General features: G+C 42.4%; 1 protein-coding gene across 8 annotated transcripts in view; it reads left to right on the top strand.

Moving 5' to 3' along the window:
* Positions 1 to 23,989, top strand: part of KIAA1217 (KIAA1217 ortholog) — a 325,812-nt gene that overhangs the window by 4,515 nt on the left and 297,308 nt on the right. For all 8 annotated transcript variants that reach the window (XM_012537154.3, XM_004280956.3, XM_012537155.3 and 5 more), the window contains one exon: positions 5,425 to 5,708. In XM_012537154.3, the coding sequence (XP_012392608.1) occupies positions 5,425 to 5,708 (284 nt within the window). Of the gene's footprint in view, positions 1 to 5,424; positions 5,709 to 23,989 lie in introns of those variants that run through there.

The raw sequence follows: 23,989 nt of genomic DNA, 5'->3' as shown, positions 1-23,989 counted from the left end.
CTGTGGGCCCCCAACAGAATGTGTGATACATACATAGGAGTCAGATAACCTGATCGCCGTAATGTAATGTCTGTGGCTTAGCGTAATCAAGGTTCATTTTTTTGAACGCACTGGAATGTGGACATTCTTGGCCGAGTGGAACTGCTGGGTGGTTTACCTCCAGACCACCCCGGGGCCTAGGTTCCTTCTGTCTAGTTATGACGCCATTCCCCAGGCTCTGGGAGGCTTCTGCTGGAGCTTTTGCATTTAACCGGCCCAAGGGGAAAGAGAAAGGGCACGGAAGATTATTCAGGAGGTCAGGGGCCAGGACTACAGGTGGCCCACATCACTTCTGCCCACGTGGCATTGCCCGGGATTAGAACAAGACCCCAGCTGGATGAAGGGGACTGGAAAATGCACTTGTCTTCTGTGTGCACAGGAGGATGTTATGGTTTGAATACACGGACAGACAAAATGTGGCTGCTGCCATGGTAGATCCAGGTAGATTGTACAGCGAGTCAAAGCTGCAACTCCCCGCGGTGTTCCGATGCAAGAGAGCATCCCGGCACAACTGAAAAAGCGACACCTTAGAGACAGCTGACCAGCAGCCACTAGGAAGCAGTGGGGGACTCCTTCCCTAGGAGGCCAGGGCCTGCCTAATCTGACCCAGGAATACAATGTCAGAAAAGCCATCAGCCCTGTTCCTGGCTCTCGGGTAGCAGCAGGCAGGCGTGGGATGCCTAAATGATGCCAGGTCCGGATCCCGTTCTGCAGGTCAGCCGACCCAGCCCAGGCAACCCGAGAGGGGGCCAAGAAGCCAGTCTCGGCAGCTCCCGCGGCCTCGCGCCTGCAGGATGATTTGCTGTGTGGGTGTCTACCTTTGGATGACCCATCTTCCATAATCCTCTGCCTCCCCGGCATACCTGGTACATACCTGCCCCTCCCCATGTCCCCACTTTCTACTTTTCCTTTCCAGAAGCCTCCATCCCAGCCAGGAGGCCCTTTGAAACTCAGAAGAGTCTCTCCCTGGCACTTCTGCTCTCTTGATCCCCACCCACTCCTGCTTGGGAAGGGTTGGAGGGGCCATTCTCCCCTGGAAGCTCCCAGCTGGAAACGAGCTGCCGGAGGGATGGCTCTGGGCTGGGGAGGGGTAGGGAGGGAAAACTGGAAGCCTTGTCTCCAGGCTCCAGCTTCATTATTTGTTTGACCCCGATTCCCAGAATAGCAAACAGCTAGACACACCCAGACTTAAATGTTAGCACCTTAGCACTGTGTTTCTGTTTGCACGCCTGGGACAGCATGTCCATGTGGATGGTGAGGAATTGGTGGGACTTGAGATCTCTGACTCCGCGCTGTGGAACTGTGACTACGCGTCCTCTGCTGCTCCCCTTTGTTTGTTTCCTCCTCGGCTGAAAGATCCCATTCTCCCCAGATGACCGGAATGGGAGAGCAGTCTCCTCTCTCTCGGGCATGGGAGTCGGTGGCTTCCAAGAACTGAGTCTCATGGTGGGAGAGGCTCCAGTGACCGGGAGGCTTCCTGTGGGAACAGCGTTGGGTTGTTATGGGTGCCGTGAAAGTGGAGCAGGGGCCTGGTGGGGACCCGTGAGCAGATGGGGCCCAGAGCTGAGTGAGGGGCAGGCAGGTGAGGCCGGGGAGGGAGTGGGCGCCCAGGGCAGTTAGGTGTCTGCCAGGGGCAGTGCACTGGTGCCGTTCGCTGCTGCCCTCCACCTCGCCTTAAACCTCCGTAAGCACCTGGAGACATTTTAGAAGAATCCACACGACAGAAAAAATGGAGAAGTAACCTAAGATTGACGTGACCTTCTTAGTGGGCAGTGTTAGGAAGGGTGGGGCTCGGAGGGTCGCAGAGTTGGGGGCTGCTCAAAAGTGGATGTTGACAGATGGACTCTGAACTCCCAGCTCTGCCCCTCCCCGCTCCTTTCCCAATTTATCTCAAAGAACGTGCAAAACTCTTTTCAGTCTCCAAGGGATTGCTGTTCTGGCGGTTTCGACCCCTTCTGAGGATCCTGAGATGAAACAGAATGGTTCTTGTGAGTCTGTGTGGCAAAGCAAGGCCGAATGGAACTTTCTGCCCTTGTTGGTAGTTGAAGAACAGGAGTGTTTATTCTTATGGGTGTATGTGGATGCTTGTGTTATGTCCAGGTGAAGAAATCACCTTCCCAGCGATTCCATCCTGCTAATTAATCTAGCTGTCCTGGATGACTTTTCAAATATATTATTTTCATGATGTCAGAAGTAATCAAGGGCATTTCCTGGCGGTCCAGTGGTTAGGACTCCGTGCTTCCAATGCAGGGGGCACAGGTTCAATCCCTGGTTGGGGAACTAAGATCCCACAAGCCGTGCGGTATGGTCAAAAAAAAAAGAAAAAAAAGTAATCGTAAAAATCCACTTGGAAGTCAGCTGTGTTATATCACATATATAACAAATTTGGCTAATACAAAACTCACATGCACACACTCACTCAAGAAGATAAGGCTGAACCTCTTCAGATTGCCCACATATTTACCAACCTGAGATACGGCATTTTCTGCACCTGGCTTTATCCCGTAGATCCTATTACCTCTGTGTCGTTAGAGAAGAAACCACAAATAAGGTAGCCATCGCGTGAGCCCATATAATGAGAAGGTAAACTAAGTGAATGGAATTATAGTTAATCTCCCAATATCTTTTTTTTTTTCCAACCCAAAGGTCTTTATTGGATGCTTACTAATGATTAGCACGGGCTGGGTGCTGAGGGAAATTCCAAAGAAACACGTGCATGAAAGCTCATAATAAACAGTCGCGTACTCTTCTCACAATTTTCTTATTGATCCTGCAGTATCAATGGCACAGGTAATGTTATCGCACTCTCCATTTTGTAAGTAGGAAATCAAGACAGACAGACACCAGATGGCTTGGCTAAAGCCACATGTAGAGTTGGCAGTGGAGCAGGGCCTAATACTCAGGGCTTCTGTGTAATTCCTACCGCCATCCCCTTCCCTGTTGAAAAAATACTTCACTCAATAATTGCGTAACATGAGGTGCTCCCATGTTCAAGGTGATTTTCAGTGGAAGACTCTTCTCATCATTTGAAGAAAAAGGGAACCATTTCCACCCATTCTTCCAGATTTCAATTCCATTATTTCAGGAGTGATTTGAACCTCCCTGGTTTCATACTGAGTCCCAGAGCCTTTTTATTTATTTGTTTTTTTCAATGTCTTTTAATCCAATAGTTCTGTCTTCTCCCCCTTCTACACGTACTGCTGAAACTAATGAAAAGGAGAATGAACTAATTGGGCTCTTTTTTTTTCCTTCCCTTTCCTCATCAGTATCTGATGGAGAAGCTGTAATTAGCCATGTAATGAGAAGTGAAGGGTAAACGAGAAGAATTATTCCCAGAACACACATCTAGGGGTGAAAAACTGGAGCAGGACAAAGAGCCAGAGATTACAGTATTTTCTGTGCCTAAGCAAGGCTGTTGTACCTACAGTTCTAGACACGAGCATTTCTAGGTAAAGAAGAGGGAAACTGTATTGGTGTCATTGCCTCTGGAGGAGCTAGTTTACGTGTAAACTCTGGACACGTGTTGGTTTATATCACTGGTGTCAAGATTTAGTTCTCTGAGACTCTATCCTAAAACTCTTAAATATTGGGTGTATTTTCTGTACTTAATTTTTTAAGATAATTAGCAAATACACTCTTAAATTGGAAACTTATTTTTTTAAAATAATTTAGAGTATATTTATAATAAAAAATTTTTAAAAATTAAAAAAATGGGACTTCCTTGGCAGTCCAGTGGTTAAGACCCCGTGCTTCAAAGGCAGGGGGCGTGAGTTCAGTCCCTGGTCAGGGACCTGGGATCCCACATGCTGCGTGGCGCAGCACAGCCAAAAAATAATTTAAAAATTAACAAATAGTATTTAAAAGATTTAAATTTGCATATCTAATACCAGTTCAACCATGCTTATTTTATTAATGAAGACAGTGAGGCTGAGAGAGGTCCCATCGTTTGTCCTGAGTCCAGGATTAAAGGCAGGACTCCTGAGACCCAGCCCTGTGCTTTTCCAGGGAATGCAGTGGACGCGGATACCTTACTCTGCCTGCGTCTGCGTTACTGTATATGAGCTGCTCTCCATGAAGAGAACTTGCAAGCTTCTCAAGTACTTCAGAATGCTTATTACTTTCTCTTCCTATTCTGTTTTTTGTTCTGTTTTGTTTTGGTGTTTTTTTTAAAGAAGTAACTCCTGGGACTTCCCTGGTGGCGCAGTGGTTAAGAATCCGCCTGCCATTGTAGGGAACATGGGTTCGAGCCCTGGTCCAGGAAGATCCCACATGCCGTGGAGCAACTAGGCCTGTGCGCCACAACTACTGAGCCTGTGCTCTAGAGCCTGTGAGCCACAGCTGCTGAGCCTGTGTGCCACAACTACTGAAGCCCGCATGCCTAGAGCCTGTGCTCTGCAACAAGAGAAGCCACCGCAATGAAAAGCCTGCGCACTGCAACGAAGAGTAGCCCCCACTCGCCGCAACTACAGAAAGCCCGCACGCAGCAACGAAGACCCAACGCAGCCAAAAATAAATAAATAAAAAATAAATAAATTCATTAAAAAAAAAAAGGAAGTAACTCCTCTTTCTCAGTTAACTGGAATAGTCAAACCTGACACTCCATTTGCCATCCATTGAGAATGAGTGGAGATTCGCTACGCATGGTCATTGCCAGCCTCAGTTGCTCAGTTCTAAGTAGGAATCACTTGTTCCTACCTGGCCAGCTCAGAGGCCAGGTGTCTGGGTCAGGACCTTCAAAATGCACCATCTCTCTTCCCTTTTCATTGAGTATTTCAGATAAAGTCTGTTTCAAGTAAAACGTGTCTAAGCCTTTACATCCCCTCGATTATTACCTGTAATAATATTCTTCGGCTTGCTTGGTTTGGGATAACAGGGAGAAATTGAATTTTCAAGTGGTTCACGTGTCCATGATTATAACGGCTATTTTTGGTCTTGGAGATAAAACATGTTTCAGAAACCACCTTCAGATTATAAAAATATACAAAATCCTGTTACCAGGATGAAACTGTGTTTAAAAATAAAGAAATAATCAGAATCACGGAAGTTAACTTTTCTGTAATTACAGATGAAGGTGAAGGGTAACCCAAATTGCCTGCAAACTAGTCCGACCAGGGGTTCTCGTTTTGAATAACTTCAGGGAAAGAGTCAGAAATTGTAGAGTTTTTGCTGCAACATCTTGATTTCTAAAGTGCAGTTTTGCATATTTCTTTCGATTGTTGATTTGCTCCCCTTCTTGCCACACACACACACACACACACACACACACACAAATGTGCTAAGTTGCATTCATGTTTTAACAGCTGCTCCAAATGCTCTTGGTGCTCTGTAGATGAGATTTCTAGTGTGAAATCATTAATTGTGAGCTGTATCTTTTTTGTTTTTCAGAGCAAGGAAAGAGCAATTTGCAGGTAGCATCCTTAGAAGATGCAGAATGTCGCAGAACCAAGGAACGCCTTTCTAATGGAAACAGTCGCGTTTCAGCTTCCAAATCTTCCCGAAACATCCCAAGGAGACACACTCTAGGTGGACCTCGAAGTTCCAAAGAAATACTGGGAATGCAAACATCAGAGATGGATCGTAAGAGAGAAGCTTTCCTAGAACATCTGAAGCAGAAATACCCCCATCATGCCACAGCCATCATGGGCCACCAAGAGAGGCTGAGAGACCAGGTACAGATATATGCTGCCGTTTCACTCTGCGGAGCTCATTCTTTTTTTTGTTTGTTTCTTCTTCTTCTTCCACTTTTATTGAGATATAATTGGTCTGTGGCACTGTACATTTCAAGTATACAGCATAATGATTTGACTTACATTCATCACGAAATGATTATCACAGAAAATTGAGTGAACATCTATCATCTCATTTAGATACAAAATGAAAGAAATAGAAAAACAATTTTCTTCCTTGTGATGAGAACTCTTAGGGTTACTCTCTAAACAGCTTTCATATATAACCTACGACAGTATTATTACATTTATCATGTTTACTTTACATCCCGAGTACTTATTTATTTTATGACTGGAAGTGTGTACCTTTTGACCACCTTCATCCGATTCCCCCTCCCCGTGCAAAGCTCATTCTTCAATGAACATGAGGGAAAGTAAAGACCTTCAGTTTAAAGGGGAAACAAATAGTTGAGTGGGTTGTGCCCACTGTTGCGTTGTCCCAGATCTCTTTGGGGGGTTATGGGAAGGAGGCAGATTGGTTTGACCTGACGGCTTAGCCCTTTTTATCAGCAACAGTCAGAGAACCGGAGGTGAGAGAAGAGAGACCCGGAGAATATGCAGTTCCCCTAAAAGAGCATCCCACCTTCAGCCACAAATACATGTAAAGTGCAGGCAACGCACGGGTATCACTTGACTGAGTAAAGCACGGGACCAACTAATGTGAACCCCGATAGCACTGAGTGCTGGACACAGTGAATGAATGAATACATGCATACGTACGTACATAGATTTTTCAGGCTAAAACAGAGCATGCAAAGGGGTAGACCTGTGATGAACCCCTTTTCCTTAAAAAGCTGACATTAGGGTTTTGTTTTCTGCTCTTTTCTCTTTTCTAATCGGAGATGTTTTCCTTTTGCGCGCTTGGCTTTCTGCTGTCATCAGCTACCTGTTTTCTCAGGTTATCTTGACAACCATACAGATACCACCACCCGACTGTGGCTCGGGATGCTTTTGTTTCTTGGCTGTGTGTATAGTTACTTGTTAGCAGACAGCGTGGGTTTGGGGTTACAGGAGATGGGGGGGCCACCCTCCTCTGTACCCCTCACAGATAGGCGTCTCCATCTGTGGAAGCAGAGCACACTTAGCCATAGGACTGGTCGGGACAAGGGCAGGCTGTTATTGATTTCGACACGAATCGAAATTAGTAGAGAGACAGGTAGAGAGACGGGCTCTGTGTTTTAAGTCTGCTCTCTCGCCAGTTAGTTACAAAAGCGATGTCTAACTCGGCTTTTGATCGTCCGTGGAAACGGAGATCGGCACCAGCCTGAGTAATTTAAATCTATACTTTATCCTCAATCTCCTGTGCCCCTTTAAATGGAAGCTTCTCTTCTATGAAATCTTCATCAGAGTGCCTAAAAATGTGAAATATGCCTCATGAACTGTATGTTGAAAAGTTCACATTCCCAAGAGGCAGTAGGCCCAGAAGAAGAGAAACAAAAGAAGAATCCGGGTTGATGTAGTAGAGATGAGCAGATTAATTCTTCAGTAAATAAGAAAAGGATGGCCATCTTCACTTCAAGCATGTATAGAAAATACCCCTATTTTCTTTTATTTCTATTTATTTATTTTTTAGATTTATCTCCCCATCCCAGTTTTATTGAGATATAGTTGACATATAACAAAAATACCTCTATTTTCTATTGATAGTTGGACACTATCCATTTAATTAATGGAGTTTATGCCTCTCTCTGTGTCATAATATATGAGGCATCATACTTTATCCAGTGCTCTTCGGATTGAGGAAACTCAGGACAGTTACGCTTATACAATTTGGTAAAGAAAAGTTGGAATTTGAATCCAGTTAAGTCTAAATCCTTGTTTATTCCACTGTTCTATTAGTTGAAAATCATTGTGTATAGAGTAGATAGTATGGTCTGTGTATGAGGTATAAGGGACATGGTGTGTGTGTGTGTGTGTGTGTGTGTGTGTGTGTGTGTGTGTGAGTGAGAGAGAGAGAGAGAGAGTGAGCGAGACAAAGATAGAGAGAGAAAGAGGCTATAGGGACAGCGATCTGGGTGAAGGAGGCTAGAGAGTTGATTTGTGTTGAGTGAGGAAGGCAAATATATATTTTTGAAGTTAAAATGTATTATTTTGCAGAGAAATATAGAAATTAGTCTGTCAAAAATGGTAAATTTTCCATTTAAAAAATTTTTCAATTGCTGTAACTGTTATTATTTGTGATGTCATAATTGTTGCCACTACCATGATGATGATGGCTTTGGATAAAGTTATTATATGGGGAGCCTAAAAATAACCAGAAGGTTGTAAAGGGCGATGGTGTCAAAAGACAGAGAGTAATGAATGTGGCTGAGTGGCCTCAAGCTCCAATCTCCTGTCACTTGCATCTCCGCCATAATGTAGTCTGGCCACGGCTGGTCAGCTGCCCCTTCGTTGGGTAATTTGAGATGAATTCTTGTGTATTCCAAGCTGACTATCCAAAAGGGGAAAGGTTGTGATGCGTGGATCTGTGTGTACGTTTTTCCTTCTGCTGCTGGGTTGCAAAGGAACCTTAATCAGCACTGTAAACATGAGAGATAAGCTTAGGTGACGACTTAGGAAATTCCTATAGACAGCACTTCACCTTCTGTCTTTTTCATTCTTTTTCTCCTACCGCCCATTTCCTCTTTCCTGTCCTCTTCTCCGCAACACGCTTTGCTCCTCCCTGACCTTCTGACAATGGATGACTCCAGCCTTCCTTTACAGGAAGATCACGTGACCGGCCGTAAGGAGGAATGCACATATCACAGGTCTGATGCACTTTCCAGATAGGGAGTTTCTAAACACCGCAGACTCTTCTGGTGGCTGTTTTCTTGGTTGCTTCCCAGAAAAGTGGCCTTAGTGAGAAGAGTGCCGGTGAGGGAAGTCAAGGATAATGTGACGAAAATGCTGTATCCAGTACTATACATGAAATACCTTGGTGCTGAGGGAATCCACGTTCTAATTCCTTGGTATCAAACATCAGGAGAATCAGAGTGCGCCTTATGTTTTGAAATATGAATTCAAACACTTGGAAGATTCCTGGTTGAAAACTTATACTGGAGACTTTGAAAATAAGCCAGTCAAGAATTTTCTTCTGTCTAAATTATTGAAAAGCACAAAGGTTTCCTTTACTCTCTTCTAGTATCTTTAAAAAATGCAGGTGACAGTATTGCGGAATAGGGCTTATCTGCATAATAGTAGACGGGATCTTTATTGACTCCCCAGCAGACTCCTGTGAGGCAGGCAGGCTGTGAAGCTGCATCATCTGGCAGCGGAAAGGCTTGGCTCTGGGGTCAGGCAGGACTGGGTTGGAATCCAGTCTCCACCATATGCTCGTTGCATGATTTGGAGCTAATGACTTAATCTTTCTGTTTCAGTTACCTCATTTGTCAAGGGAAGATAATACCTATATCACAGAGTGTTGAGAAAGAAAATGATGGATTCTCTTCCTGTTTCAGTGGCAGCTCTTAGCATGACAGTATTCTGATTTGTGATGTCCAAAAGGAGAGCCTCGGAGGCTCTTATTTTCAAATTAGTGTTTAAAGTCATTTCACTTTTTTTTTTTTTTTTTGCGGTACGCGGGCCTCTCACTGCTGTGGCCTCTCCCGTCGTGGAGCACAGGCTCCGGATGCGCAGGCTCAGTGGCCATGGCTCACGGGCCCAGCCGCTCCGCGGCATGTGGGATCTTCCCGGACTGGGGCACGAACCCGTGTCCCCTGCATCGGCAGGCGGAGTCTCAACCACTGCGCCACCAGGGGAGCCCATTTCACTTTTTTATCAACACATATTTGGGTACCTGAAGGAGTTAATTTTTCCCATTGTCAGAGCACAATTTTGTTATATTTCTGAAATTCGCTTGTATTTTTCCTTCATTAAAAGCTTCCAGTTTGGATTTCTTTCACTTATTCATCCCATATATATTTATTTGGCACCTACCATGGAAAAGGCATTGTGAGAAATACAGACAAAGAGACATGGCCCCTGCCTTCAAGTCAGTAAAAGAAATGAGGCATTCACATGCAGAGACTAATCTTTCCAGATCCAGCCTAAATGTCACACCTGCTGAGCTGGTCATAGCATCTTGCAGTACCTGTATCGTAGCATCTAATCATGCCTTTATTGTGCTTTTACTTATGTTTCTTCTCTCATCTAAAATATGCTTTTGGAGCAAGAACTTTTTCTGAATCACCTTTGTAAAGTCAGCATTTATGGGAGCACACAACCGAAATTAGGCATGATTAATTTTTGTGGAATGAATAAATGAATGAGTGAATATTTCTAATACAATTAGAATGTGACAGGTACCATTTGTTTGGTCCAGATAGCGGTGGGGAATCCAGGGGTAAAGAGATTGATGACAGTTTGGTCAGTCAGAAGGGACTGAGGCTAAGAAGCTAAGGAAGGCTAAACAATTTCCCTCAAGTCAAGAAGCCAGCAGGTCAGCCAGGGTCTGAATTTCCCAAGTCTGTGGTCTCTCCATTTGTTTTTGACCTTGGTGTCTTCTTCCTCTGCCTTTCATTTTTATAAAGTTTTGATAACAAATTATGTAGCTCACAGTGGGTCAGGCAATAGAGACATTCATTCCATTGCCATTTTTTTAAAAAGAGAAATCTTATTTAATTCCCGAGCATATGAGATAACCATAGAAAATAGATTCCAGTATATATTTTGCCTTGACAGAAAGTTACTTTTTTGAAATAGCTCTGAGTTCAGAAAGGTCTGTAGTTCAGCCATCTCTCTCGGTCATCGTCACTGTGTCACTCTACAGTTTAGAAGTGCTCTTCTTTCATGTCTTTTCTAGTGAAGAAACAGATGTCCAACTGGCCTCTCTCCTACAGAAGCCAGCTGTCCACTCCTAGTCTCAATAATTTTTCAGTCCTTATTCAGTCCTTATTCCTAGTTACACACAGAATTTCTATTTAACTAACTAGGTATATAGTATTCTACAGAGTATTAGTTTATGTGTATTCTTGTATCTAATGTGGTCAAATCTTTGGAGGAAAGAGGAACACAGTCGGACCTCCGTATCTGCGGGTTTCACATCCTTGGATTCAACCAACCACAGATAGAAAATATTGGGAAAGAAAAATTCCAGAAAGTTCCAAAAAGCAAAACTTGAATTTGCTGAGCTCTGGCAACTACTTCTATAGCCTTTGCATTATACTTACAACTATTTATATAACATTCTATTGTATTAGGTATTATGTGACCTAGATGATTTATAGTACATGGGAGGATGTACATAGGTTATATGCTAATACTATGCCATTTTGTGTAAGGGACTTGAGCATCTTTGGATTTTGGTATCCGAAGGGGGTACGGGATCCAATTCCCCATGGCTCCCAGGGGCCACTGTACATTTTAACTTAAAAGTCTAATGTGTTCTTCCGTTTAGTACAAAGAGTGAGAGAACTATAAAGGTTATTTTCCTTTAACGTGAACATTGTGGAGGGTTAAAATAAGGAGATAAGCACATGAACAATGACAGTATCTGAAATGGGGTCCATAAGTCCAGGAGGCATTTTGTCCGACCTGTTGCTGTCTCTGAGTGCCCCTCAGGTCTCCCTAGTGTCTCTCTTGTGTGTCCATGTGGAAATGACACTAGAGCTGTTTTCTCAGTGCCTGGTGAGTTGGGCACCACTTCCGCTGTCTACTGTATGTAGTCCAGCATATCTGGAGCCTGCATGTAATTATGCTGCCAACTGTGGAAGTGAAGATAAGGAAGATATCTATCAGTCTGTTTAGTCAGAACCATCTCAAGTTCTAGTTCATGCTAGTCTTTTAAACAGCCTCTAAAGAACTTTATCCATTAGTGAAGAGCTGTACTATGGAACTTGGAACTAGAGTTTCAAGTTCAAGCTCAACATTATCCCTTCCTCCACTATGGAAGACAGTATGGAGTTTCCTTAAAAAACTGAAAATAGAGCTACCATATGATCTAGCAATCCCACTCCTGGGCATACATAGGAAAAGACAAAAACTCTAATTTGAAGAGATAAATGCACCCCAATGTTCATAGCAGCACTATTTACAATAGCTAAGGCATGGAAACAACCAGAGTGGCCATCAACAGTCAGTTGGTTTAAGATGTGGTATATATATGCAATGGAATATTACTCAGCCATAAAGAAGAATGAAATAATGCCATCTGCAGCAATATGGATGGACCTAGAGATTATCATACTACAGAGAGAGAAAGGCATACATACATACAGAGAGAGAAAGGCAAATATCATGTGATATCACTTATATGTGGAATCTAAAAAATAATACAAATGAATCTATATACAAAACAGAAACAGACTTACAGACATAGAAAACAAACTTTTGTTTACCAAAGGAGAAAGGGAGGAGAGGAGGGATAAGTTAGGAGTATGGGATTAACAGATACAAGCTACTGTACGTAAAATAGATAAGCAACAAGGATTTACCGTATAGCACAGGGAACTATATTCAATATCTTGTAATAACCTATAATGGAAAATAATCTGAAAAAACATATATATGTAACTGAATCACTTTGCCGTACACCAGATACTAACACAATATTGTAAATCAACTCTACATCAGTTAAAAAATAAACATCCATTCCTTTGACTGACATCTCCTTTTCAGATGGTATATAACTGATTTTGTCAAGAATCATGAAAATCACACAGTTAAAGACAGAAGACAAGAGAAGTCTTAACTGCATTTGAATCAGAAGAGCAGGTATTAAGAAATGAGCACTGTTGGGGCTTCCCTGGTGGCGCAGTGGTTTAGAGTCCGCCTGCCGATGCAGGGGACACGGGTTCGTGCCCCGGTCCGGGAGGATCTCACATGCCACAGAGCGTCTAGGCCCGTGAGCCATGGCGGCTGAGCCTGCGCGTCCAGTGCCTGTGCTCCACAACGGGAGAGGCCACAACAGTGAGAGGCCCACGTACTGCAGGAAAAAAAAAAAAAACAGTGAGCACCATTTCCAGGTGGTAGAATGAAGGCATTCTTACTCCTGTTCCTTAGTAACTCACTGAGAACAATCAAGAGTATCAACAATGGAAAGAACGAAGGGGTAAAAAACCCCCCAAAAAACCTCCGTCTTGCAAAGAACAAGGAAATTATAAGGATCTATGGAATGTTTCTGTGACGTATACACAGAATGTAGAAAGTGAAATAGTTTTTAAAAAGGAAAGTGTTCTACCAACAATTTATATGATCTTGACCTTACCTTCAGTAGAGGAAGCTTTCTGGATGAAAAGCCAAGTTCATAGATGAGAGGAGGCAGTGTTACCAGATCAAAATACTGCCAGTCGCAGAAAGCCTGTGATTTCAAGGGCTGTGCTGTGTGCCTCCCAGACGAAGAATGAGGGTAACACGATTTTAGGGCAAAGCAAGTAACATATTATCGTGGGGAAGGCGTTTGATGTCACAAATCACAGACGATGGTGCAGGTTACCTCTGCTGACTTCTCTCCCTTGCATGCTAGCTTTCAGTAGCTGGCTGGCCCCATTCAAATGGGAGTTATAAAGAGAAAGGAGCCAAGAGGAGAGGTATACCTTACAACTGACGTGTTAATCAGGATGGTCTTGATTATGCTGCATAACAAGTAAACCCTGTAGGTTTTTTGTGGTATGACACAAGGATGTTTTATTTCTCATGCACACAAAGTCAGTTATTTGCACACCTCTCCAGAGAAGCTGTCCTTGCAGTGACTTTGTGATTCAGGCTATATCCATGGTGTGGTGATGCCATCTTAACACATGGATTCCAAGTCACCGTGACAGGGAAAGAGAGAGCCAACGGTTCCGCACAGACTCTTAAATATGTTGGCCCAGAAGTGGCGTCTGTCACTTCCCTTCACCACAGCATCTTGGTTCTAGCGCCTACAGGGATATTTGGTTTATGCAGATTTGGGCTGTGGAATTTAGTTTAAGAAAGAAATCCTCCCCCACCCCCATTTCCTTACATTAGCTTTCCCAAATGTAATGAATGGTTTTATCTACTTTGTTGTACATAACACTTGATGCCTATCTGTACGCTAGCATCAATCACATTTATATGTAATATAAATATATTAACATATATTTACATCTGCATGTAATGGCACCTTTTTCATTCAAGTATAGTTGATGTACTATATATATATATATATTTGTTTTTTGGGTTTTTTTAATACATTTATTTATTTTATTTATTTATTTTTGGCTGCATTGGGTCTTCGTTGCTGCACACGGGCTTTCTCTAGTTGCAGCGAGTGGGGGCTAACTCTTCATTGCAGTGCATGGGCTTCTCATTGTGGTGGCTTCTCTTGTTGCGGAGCACAGGCTCTAGGCGCGTGGGCTTCAGTAGTTGTGGCACGTGGGCTCTAGAGTGCAGGCTCAGTAGTTGTGGCGCACGGGCCCAGTTGCTCCGCGGCATGTGGGATCTTCCCACACCAGGGATTGAACCCGTGTCCCCTGCATTGGCAGGCGGATTCTTAACCACTGCGCCACCGGGGAAGTCCCCTATATATATATTTTTGGCCGCAGTGCATGGCTTTCGGAACCTTAGTTCCCTGACCCAGGGATCCAACCTGTGCCCCCTGCAGTGGAAGCATGGAGTCCTAACCACTGGACTGCCAGGGAAGTCCCGATGTACAGTATTATGTGTTACAGGTGTACAAGATAGTGAGTCACAATTTTTAAAGGTTATACTCCATTTATAGTTATTATAAAATATTGGTTATATTCCCTGTGTTGTACAGTATATCCTCGTAGCTTTTTTTATCCATAATGGTTTGTCTCTCTTAATCCCCATGTAATGACATCTTTAGACTTATTTTTGATGAATTTAATTGTGTCATAGCAGAACTTCCATCACAGTGGATCACGCCTCATGCCATGGATTTCAGACTATCAGTTTATACCTTGGGGATAGATGTAGGTCCCTCTGTCATGTATGAAAAGCTCCAAATTAATCACATTTTTGTCTATCCCATTTGTCTTAACCCTGATCAACCCAGATATGTGAAGTGTTCAAAATTCGCAAATATGCATTGATATTCATGGATCAATGTATCAGCAAAGCCTGGAAAGGAAGGCTAATGGGAACTAAAGATACACTAAGACCATAGACGTAGTGGAGGGCTTGGGATCTGGTAAAAGGCTAAGATTGTAGGGGGATAGGTTTTATACAATTATGCATGTTTTGTAAATAAATAAATAAACAAATGAAAAGCTTATAAGTTATAGTAAAGGAGATAGACCCCCCAGCTAAGAATTTCCTCTTTAGAGCTATTACTTTATCCTAATCCAAAGTGGAAGATGACAGAAGAATAGCCATGTTTAGCATCAGAAACATATTTAGCTGTTTAAACTAATGACTGAATTGGGGTTTACAGACCAATTTCTTGCCTAAATCTTAAGGGAAAAGGAAACAGCTTCTTGGCAGTTAAGAAATCTAATACAGTGTATGCAGAGCAAATAATAATACCAAGTCAAAACAGGAAGAGGGAAGAAGCACCCTTACACAGACTGCCGTGCACGCAGAGAATCTTAGTTCAACATTCAGGTTTTCTTTAGCACTATTTTCTCAGCTGTTATTCATCGTGGTGGAAAAGTGGAGAAGACCTACAAGGACTACATATTATCGGCAGCCGCCAAAACTGTGACACTGTTGCTCTTTACACATATAAGTATAGTCCATCCTCCCCCAAACCCAGTGGGGTAGGCACTATTTATTATGAACTTTACTTAACAGAATGGCACAGAGCAGTTAGATCTTGCCCAAAGTGACACAGCAGGTAGGTAGCAGCACCAGGACTTAGTCTTATTACCTGGGTTTGGGAGCCTTGCTCTTACCCTCCAGATTATCCCATCTTTCTGATCAGTGACAGAATCCAAAGATACTCCAAAACATTGAAGAAATAAGGAAGGACTGGAATGGGAGAGCAGTTTGCCCAGCATCTATATGTAAGAAATTTAGTGGTGATCCCAGAATGGCTGAAGTACCAGCCTCCTGATTAGCTCAGCCTTTAATCAGTTTGGGGATGAAAAGGAATTTGGCACAAGAGAAGCAATGGCATCAATCGTGGTGTGTATCTGAGAAAGGTAAAAATTGAGAAAATGTTTCTATTGCCAGAGCAGTGCCTCCAGATGAAAGGAGCACATGTCATAACGGGATTACACAGTGTATTTGGAGAATGTGTATTAGTGTATGTGTGAGTATGTATTTAATGAACTACCACGGGCTTGTGAATAAAGAATATGACAGGACTGAAAGAATCAGTATAAAAAAATCTCTTGTTCTCAGAAATTTCAAATACTATTAGATATGTCAAAGGGAAACAATAGTCATCTAAAGTTGGATGTGATGGAAAACAACAGTAAAAAAACAAGCAGAAGGAGCATTATGATACTTAACAGATGATGCTACTCAAGGAATCAGATGAAAGAGCTGCCCTGGAGATATTTCCCAGAAGACTGATAGTTTGCACTGTGGCTTAGAGGGTGGGGGAGGTGTATTTCAGCAGATTTGGAATATTACGTAGTACGATGTGTGGTGGGGACTCAGTAAAAAAAAGACTAAATTCAAGGGGGTGTAGGTTTTACTTGTAAACTTGACATCGAGTTTACATTACTCATACAGGATACAGAAAAAGAGAGAAAGAATACTGAATGGGGATCATTCATAGCGCATGGCTTTTGATCCATGTTTAATTGGGTACCACCAACCCCCGCGTTAGCTTTCATTTTAATTAGTGTTGAGGAAGAGCAGGAGAACACATTCTGAGAGCAGTGCTATATTAAGAAGGGCTCTGCAAAAAAAAAAAAAAAAGAAAAGAAAAGAAGATTCGACTGGAAAATCTGCTGAAGGGTGCCTGGGAGTAGGTGGGAAAGTTGGGGGAAGTCAAAAAACCAAGTAGAGCTGCGCCGTGGCAGGAGACACCTGGAAAGTGATAATCAGTAAAACCTAGAGAAAATTGCCACCGAATTAGATGGAAATTTTGGTATTGAGGAATCCAGAAAAGACCGGCGGGATGCAGTCCACACATTGATGCAGAAGTTATATTGCAAACGTCTGAATTGTCCTAACTCTCCTCACTCATCAAGCTCACTTCTTCGCCATTATTCATCCTTCCCCCTGCAGTGTTTTCTTGGATTAATTCAGTCAAATGGTTACTTATCATGGTCCTACACTATGAGCTTGGCATTGGGCAGTATATAGAAAATACAAAACACAATACCTGCCCTGCCAAGTGTACATCGCTTTAGTGGAAAGAGTACCAACTTTTGGATCCAATAGGAGTGAGTTGATATATGCTAAGATACTCAGCCGTGTGATTGCAGGCCAGTCAGACCATTTCCCTGAGGCTTTTTCTTAACCATAGAAATGAGATAATAGTGTTGGGGTGCTGATTACATGAGATAATATATCTCTACTGTAACAGGTGTTGAATGCATGTCAAAACTCTTCTAATCAAGGAGAGCATTCTCCTGGGGAAGTCAAGGCCAGTGCCATTAGGGCAGCACGAAACAATGTGCGTTCTCAATGGCAATGATCGAGACCAGCATTTTGTAAAAGTATGTTCTACAGAATCCTAGATCCCTGGGCTGTTAATAGCTGTTTCGGGAATGGGGAGAAAGTTTCTAATCTGGGGACATTCTTGGTTAACCAAAGTTAAATGAATTTCTACATTGCAGGGCTGGTCAGATCTTTTAATGTGCCAGAAGGCATTGTGAATCCCAGGTTGGAGATTTGGGAGCAGGTGGGTGAGGAATGAAATAGGCAGTGTTTCCCAAACCTATTTGCTGAAGAATTATTGTTGGGTACTCTTGTTTTATGGGACATGTTAGAGAGTGGTGGAATGTTATGAGAAAGCTTGTATTCAGAGCAGTGGGAGATTTCAGAGAGGGGAAGATTTCATACAGGAGATCAGAAGTCGAATGGAGTCTCATGGAATGATTGAGGGTCTTGGTGACAGGAGACTGTCCTAATTATCTATTTCCTCAATGCCCAGTATATAGTAGGTATTCAGCAAATATCTATGGCAAGGTTATTGACAGATTATGGTCTGAATGATATGATGAAGGTGTGGAGACATTCTGATGGAGGGGAGTGGCCAGGAGAGGCAGTGATGTGACAAGAATGGAGGTGGCTCCCTGGTGAGTCAATGAGTAGGCCAGTCTGAGTGAGGTGGGAGTGCCATTTGGACAAGCCGGGGGAGGTCAGTGGAGTTAAGTAAAGGGAAGTCAGATTGTACTGGACCTTGAATGTCCGGCAGAAAGCTCAGAATGGCAGACACAGGGTACCGCTATAGCCTTGAACCCGGAACTGGAATAAAAGCCAAGTTTGAAGGTTAGCTTTCCAGTGCTACACAGGAGGGACCATGTGAAAAGCCTGGGTGCTGGCTGGAAGCGGATGGAGTGTCCAGGTGGCTGTGATAAGGTCCAAGGTAGTGGCAGTAGGCATGGTGCTCAGCCAGAATAGAAGGATGATGACACATCAGATATTCGAATGAAAAAATGAGAATGGGGACTTCCCTGGTGGCGTGGTGGTTAAGAATCTGCCTGCCAGTTCAAGGGACATGGGTTTGAGCCCTGGTCTGGGAGGATCCCACATGCCATGGAGCAACTGAGCCTGTGCGCCACAACTACTGAGCCTGCACTCTAGAGCCACAACTTCTGAGCCTGTGTGCTGCAGTTACTGAAGCCCTTGTGCCTAGAGCCCACGCTCTGCAACGAGAGAAGCCACCGCAATGAGAAGCCCGTGGACCACAACGAAGTGTAACCCCCGCTCGCCACAACTAGAGAAAGTCCACGTGCAGCAACAAAGACCCAACGCAGCCAAAAATAAATAAATTTTTAAAAAAAAGAAAAGAAAAAATGAGAATGACTTGGCGACTCATTAGAGAAGGATGAAGGTACGAAGAGCCTTTTCTTTCTCCTTCCCTTGCCCTAATCTGAGGTTTTCAGACCCTGCGCAGGTGTGAAGGTGAATCGTGAAGAGTGAGTTAATGTTATGGGCTGTCAGATGGAGCTTAGAACCGAGGTGTTGATTTTGACAAAGTGTGGAGGGAGGTGCAACTTACTGCACTTAAGTAAGAGGCTTCGCTCCATCTCCTGCTTGCACCTAAGAGGTACTTAGGGGTTAATGAATGTGTGAGGACTTTGTTTCATGAGTACTTACTGAGACCACCACTGGGCCAGTCAACAGTTCTACTCGGACAGCACCAAGATGCTGAGGGGAGAGCAGGTGATTGGTGTAATACTTTAGGTAGCGATGTACCTGAGAAAGGAACAGGTGTATGCACTGTAATTATTGCGGGTGGATTCCATCTTTTGGGTCCTTCTGCCTCCCTCTATCCCTCCTTTCCCATTCCTTTGTTCCTTCTTTCTTTCCTTTTAGCTTTTAAACATTTAAGTTAGACCGGAACATTCTCATATACGAAAGAGTGCTGAATATTAAAAGTGTGAGAACCGTCGCTCTTCCAAGTCAGCCGTGTACTTGTCCCATCTCTGTGATTCTTTCTCCAGCTGCTCTGTACAACATCTGTTTTACTTCTGGTTAAGTAGCAGGCAGCTTAGTGCCCATACAGGCTTCTAGAGAACAAATGTCATTTGTGTACTCTCGGGTTTACCTGCTTTATTTGTTATTTCAAAGAATCAGTTTGGGCCACAACAGTGCGAGGCCCACATACCGGAAAAAAAAAAAAAAAAAAGAATCAGTTTGCATTTATTTTTCTTTTCCATATTATTGTTTGCTATCTTGTTACTCTCAGCTTTTATTATAGTTTAGTCGCCTTTTCCTAGTTTTTTAAGTTATCATTGTCTTTTATACTGTCTTAGAATGTGTATTGAGTTCACTTATTTTTAGTATTCCTTATTTAATAATGAAGGCATTTAAGGGCAAATATTTCCTGACGCCAGCTTGGGCCATGTCGCGCAGGGGGGTATTTTTGGTTTTGTTTTTCTTTTTGTTTTTGGCTGTGCCGTGCAGCTTTCAGGATCTTAGTTCTCTGACCAGGAATTGAATCCCGGCCCTGGCAGTCAGAGTGTGGAGTCCTACCCGCTGGACCACCAGGGAATTCCCTGTCCCACAGTTTTATATGAAATATTTTCTGTTTCATTGTTTAAAGAAAGGTGAAAATTACAGTTTTGATTTTTCTCTTTTATTTAAGGATTGCCCAGGAATATTTCATTTCCAAGTAGTTGAGGTTATCATTATTTATTTATAATTTCACTGGATGTGATCAGAGAATGCAGTCTGTAAAGTTCCTACCTTTAAATTTGTTTAAGGATTTGTTAAAAAAACATTTTTTTGAAAAGTCAAATATGCAGTCAATGTAAGTGTGCCATAAATATTCACAGAAAATTACCTATTTTGTGTTTTTTATATATGCCCATGCATGCACATATATATGTCAGGTTTCTTGTTGTTGTTTTGTTTGTTTGTTTGTTTTTTAGGTTTGTTGTTTTTATCACTCATTGCTTCTCAGTCCTTATTTTGTTATTCTACTGCTATTCAGTTTTAAACAAAGTATAATAAAACCACTCACTATACTTGTATTTTTATCCTGTTTTTGCATTCTTAAGAATTTTTGCTTTATAATTTTTTAGTTGTTTTATTTGTTGCAAACGAATTTGCGATGATTAGTCCTTCTTCCTAAATTATGTCTTTTTACGTTCTGTTTAGTGTGTGGTTAACTTTTCTTAATATTAACATTGTCACTCTTGCTTTAAACTTGTTTGCATTTGCCTGGTATGTTTTACCCATCTATTTTCAAATGTTATTAATGAGTATGTATTAGAAATGACATATAACTTGGCTTGCTTTTTTAGCCTAATGTATCAGTCTTTGTCTTTAATAGGAAAATTCAGTCCTTTGATATCTAGTGTAATAACCAATGGACTTGATTATATTCCTTCATCTTAATTTGATAGCAAATATGTCTATTCTTTATTAAATACCATTCACACTCGCTAATACTAAACAGTTACTCGAGTTTTAGTCTTGGGACTTCTCTGGTGGCGCAGTGGTTAAGAATCCGCCTGCCAATGCAGGGGACACGGGTTCGAGCCCTGGTCCGGGAAGATCCCACATGCCGCGGAGCAACTAAGCCCATGCACCACAACTACTGAGCCTGCACTCTAGAGCCCACGAGCCACAACTACTGAGCTTGCGTGCCACAACTACTGAAGCCCATGCACCTAGAGCCTGTGCCCCACAACAAGAGAAGCCACCGCAATAAGCCCACGCACCACAATGAAGAGTCACTCCCGCTCACCGCAACTAGAGAAAGCCCGCATGCAGCAGTGAAGACCCAACACAGCCAAAAATAAATTAAAAAAAAAAGTTTTAGTCTCGACAAACCGCACTTGACATGACGGTAGGAGCTCCAAGTGAAAATGACTGTTACACAGTCGGAGATAGAAGAGGACCAGGACCTGAGCCAGGAAACAAGACTGGACAGAAGCGTATTGGCAGTATCTGCTCTATTACGGTTCTCCAGAGAAACAGAACCATAGGTTAGAGATAGAACAAGAGAGAGCATGAGAGAAAGTGACTGATTCAGTTTAAGGACTTGGCTGCCACAGTCGTAGGGAGTGATAAGTTTGAAATCTGTAGAGCAAGCTGGGAGGTTGGAAATTCAGGTACGAGTTGATGTTGCTGCCTTGAGTCCAAGATTGGCAGGCCGGAAACTCAGGCAGGGTTTCTGTGTTACAGTGTTGAGGGAGAATTCCTTTTTTGGAAACTCTAAGTCTTTGCTCTTAAGGCAAAGGCTTTGATTGGATGAGGCCCACCCACACTATGGAGGGCAATCTGCTTGACTCAAAAGTGTGCTGACTTAAATGTTAATCACATCTAAAAATACCATCACAGCAGCATCTAGACAGTTGTTTGACCAAACAACTGAGCACCATAGTCTAGCCAAGTTGGCACATAAAATTAATCATCACCTCAGTACCATAGAAAAAGCTGACTAAATGTGAATGGATAATTTCTAAAGCAAATGACATCTAAAAACAAAAACAGAGCCACAGATCAAGGACTTAGCATTAGGGAATTACCACAGTTGGTTTCCATTGTTTCATTAAAAAATCCAAGTGTTCTTATGCTTTTGGTGATACTCTGTAGTGTGCTCTTGATTTACAAAATGTATCGTTGTTTTATTCTTTTGAACGTTGGTCAGTTTTTCTTTACACCAGAACTTCAGGTTGAAGGTGCTTTTTGAGAGCCTGCTGTTTTGTTAACCTTATCTGTTTCGTAGTGGTTCTGTTTGTCCCAGGGTTTTGAGCTGTAACATGTTAATCCTGTTCCATGAAGCCCTTGCAGGCCTCCATACAGCCCAAAGCTAAACAAATGCCACCGCTCCGCCGATGCTGCTATGCTGGTGGAACATCTCGGTCTGGACTGTTCCAGCCCCCATACCAGCTGTTGACTTGGTATATATGAGAGGATGTGCAGAGAGTCTGTGTTGCCCTTTACAATCCAGTATAGTCAACATTCCTTATCTGCGGGTGTTGCATCCATGGGTACGGAGGGCTGACTGTACTACAACACTTTGAATAAGGCACTTGAGCATTTGCAGATTTTGGTACCTGCGGAGGTCCTGGAACCAGTCACTGGTGGATAACAAGGGACGGCTGTATATATTTTCAGATTAGTCTGCTAAATAAATCTTTTCAGCATAGCTTAGTTTAGTTACTATTTAGTATCTCCAATTATAAGCAAATTATTTTATTGGAGCATAGTTGATTTACAATATTGTGTTAGTTTCAGGTGTACAGCAAAGGGATTCAGTTATAAATATGTGTATATATATTTTTCAGACTCTTTTTTTTCAGACTCTTTTACATTATAGGTTATTATAAGATAATGAATATAGTTCCCTGGGCTATACAGTAGGGCCTTGTTGTTTATTTTATATATAGTAGAGTATATCTGTTAATCTCATACTCCTAATTTATCCCTCTCCGCTTCCTCTTTGGGAACCATAAGTTTGTTTTCTATGTCTGTGAGTCTGTTTCTGTTTTGTAAATAAGTTCATTTGTGTTACTTTTTAGACTCCACATTTAAGTGGTATCATATATTTGTCTTTCTCTGTCTGACTTACTTAGTATGATAATCTCAAGGTCAATCCATGCTATTGCAAATGGCAAAATTTTCATTCTTTTTCACAGTTGAGTAATATTCCATTGTGTGTATGTCTCTGTGTGTGTGTGCCACATCTTCTTTATCCTTCATCTGTTGATGGACATTTATGTTGCTTCCATGTTTTGACTATTGTAAATAGAGCTGTTTATGAACACTGGGGTGCATGGATCTTTTCAAATTAGAGTTTTCACATTTTCCAGATATATGCCCAGGAGTGGGATTGCTGGATCACGTGGCAGCTCTCTTTTTAGTTTTTTAAGGAACCTCCACTGTTTTCCACAGTGGCTGCACCAATTTACATTCCCACCAATAGTGTAAGAGGGTTGCCTTTTCTCCACACCCTCTGCAGCATTTATTGTTTATAGACTTCTTAATGATGGCCATTCTGACCAGTGTGAGGTGACGTCTCATTGTAGTTTTGATTTGCATTTCTCGAATAATTAGCGATGTTGAGCATCTTTTCATGTGCCTGTTGGCCATCCGTATGTCTTCTTTGGAGAAATGTCTGTTTTGGTCTTCTGCCCATTTTTTGATTGGATTATTTGGGTTTTTTGACATTGAGCTGTATGAGCTGTTTGTATATTTTGGAAATTAAACCCTTGATGGTCACATCATTTACAAATATTTTCTCCACATCTGTAGGTTGTCTTTTTGTTTTGTTTATGGTTTCCTTTGCTATGCAAAAGCTTATAAATTTGACTGGGTCCCATTTGTTTATTTTTGCTTTTGCTTATTTTGCCTTGGGAGACTGATCTAAGAAAATATTGCTACAATTTTTGTCAGAATGTTTTGCCTGTCTTCTCTTCTAGAAGTTTTATGGTGTCATGTCAATTACAAGGAATTTTATTAAACTAGGGATAGCAGTGCCTGGTGGTTAAGCACACGCGTTTTGGTGGGGTTTTTTGTTTTTTATTTTATTTTATTTTTTTGTCTGTGCCACACAGCCTGCGGGATCTTAGTTCCCTGACCAGGGATCAAGCCCGGGTCCCCTGCCTTGGAAGCGTGGATTCGTAACCACTGGACCGCCAAGGCATTACCAAGCACATGAGTTTTGGATTCAAATCTTGGATCTGCCTGGATTCAAACCGAGATTCCAACCCTTAGTAGCCATCACTCAAATTACCTAACCTCTC

Source organism: Orcinus orca, chromosome 2 (genome assembly GCF_937001465.1).
Source record: "Orcinus orca chromosome 2, mOrcOrc1.1, whole genome shotgun sequence".
Classification (NCBI taxonomy): Eukaryota; Metazoa; Chordata; class Mammalia; order Artiodactyla; family Delphinidae; genus Orcinus; species Orcinus orca.
The sequence above is the reverse complement of the archived record's forward strand: the minus strand, read 5'-3'. Positions and strand labels throughout refer to the sequence as shown.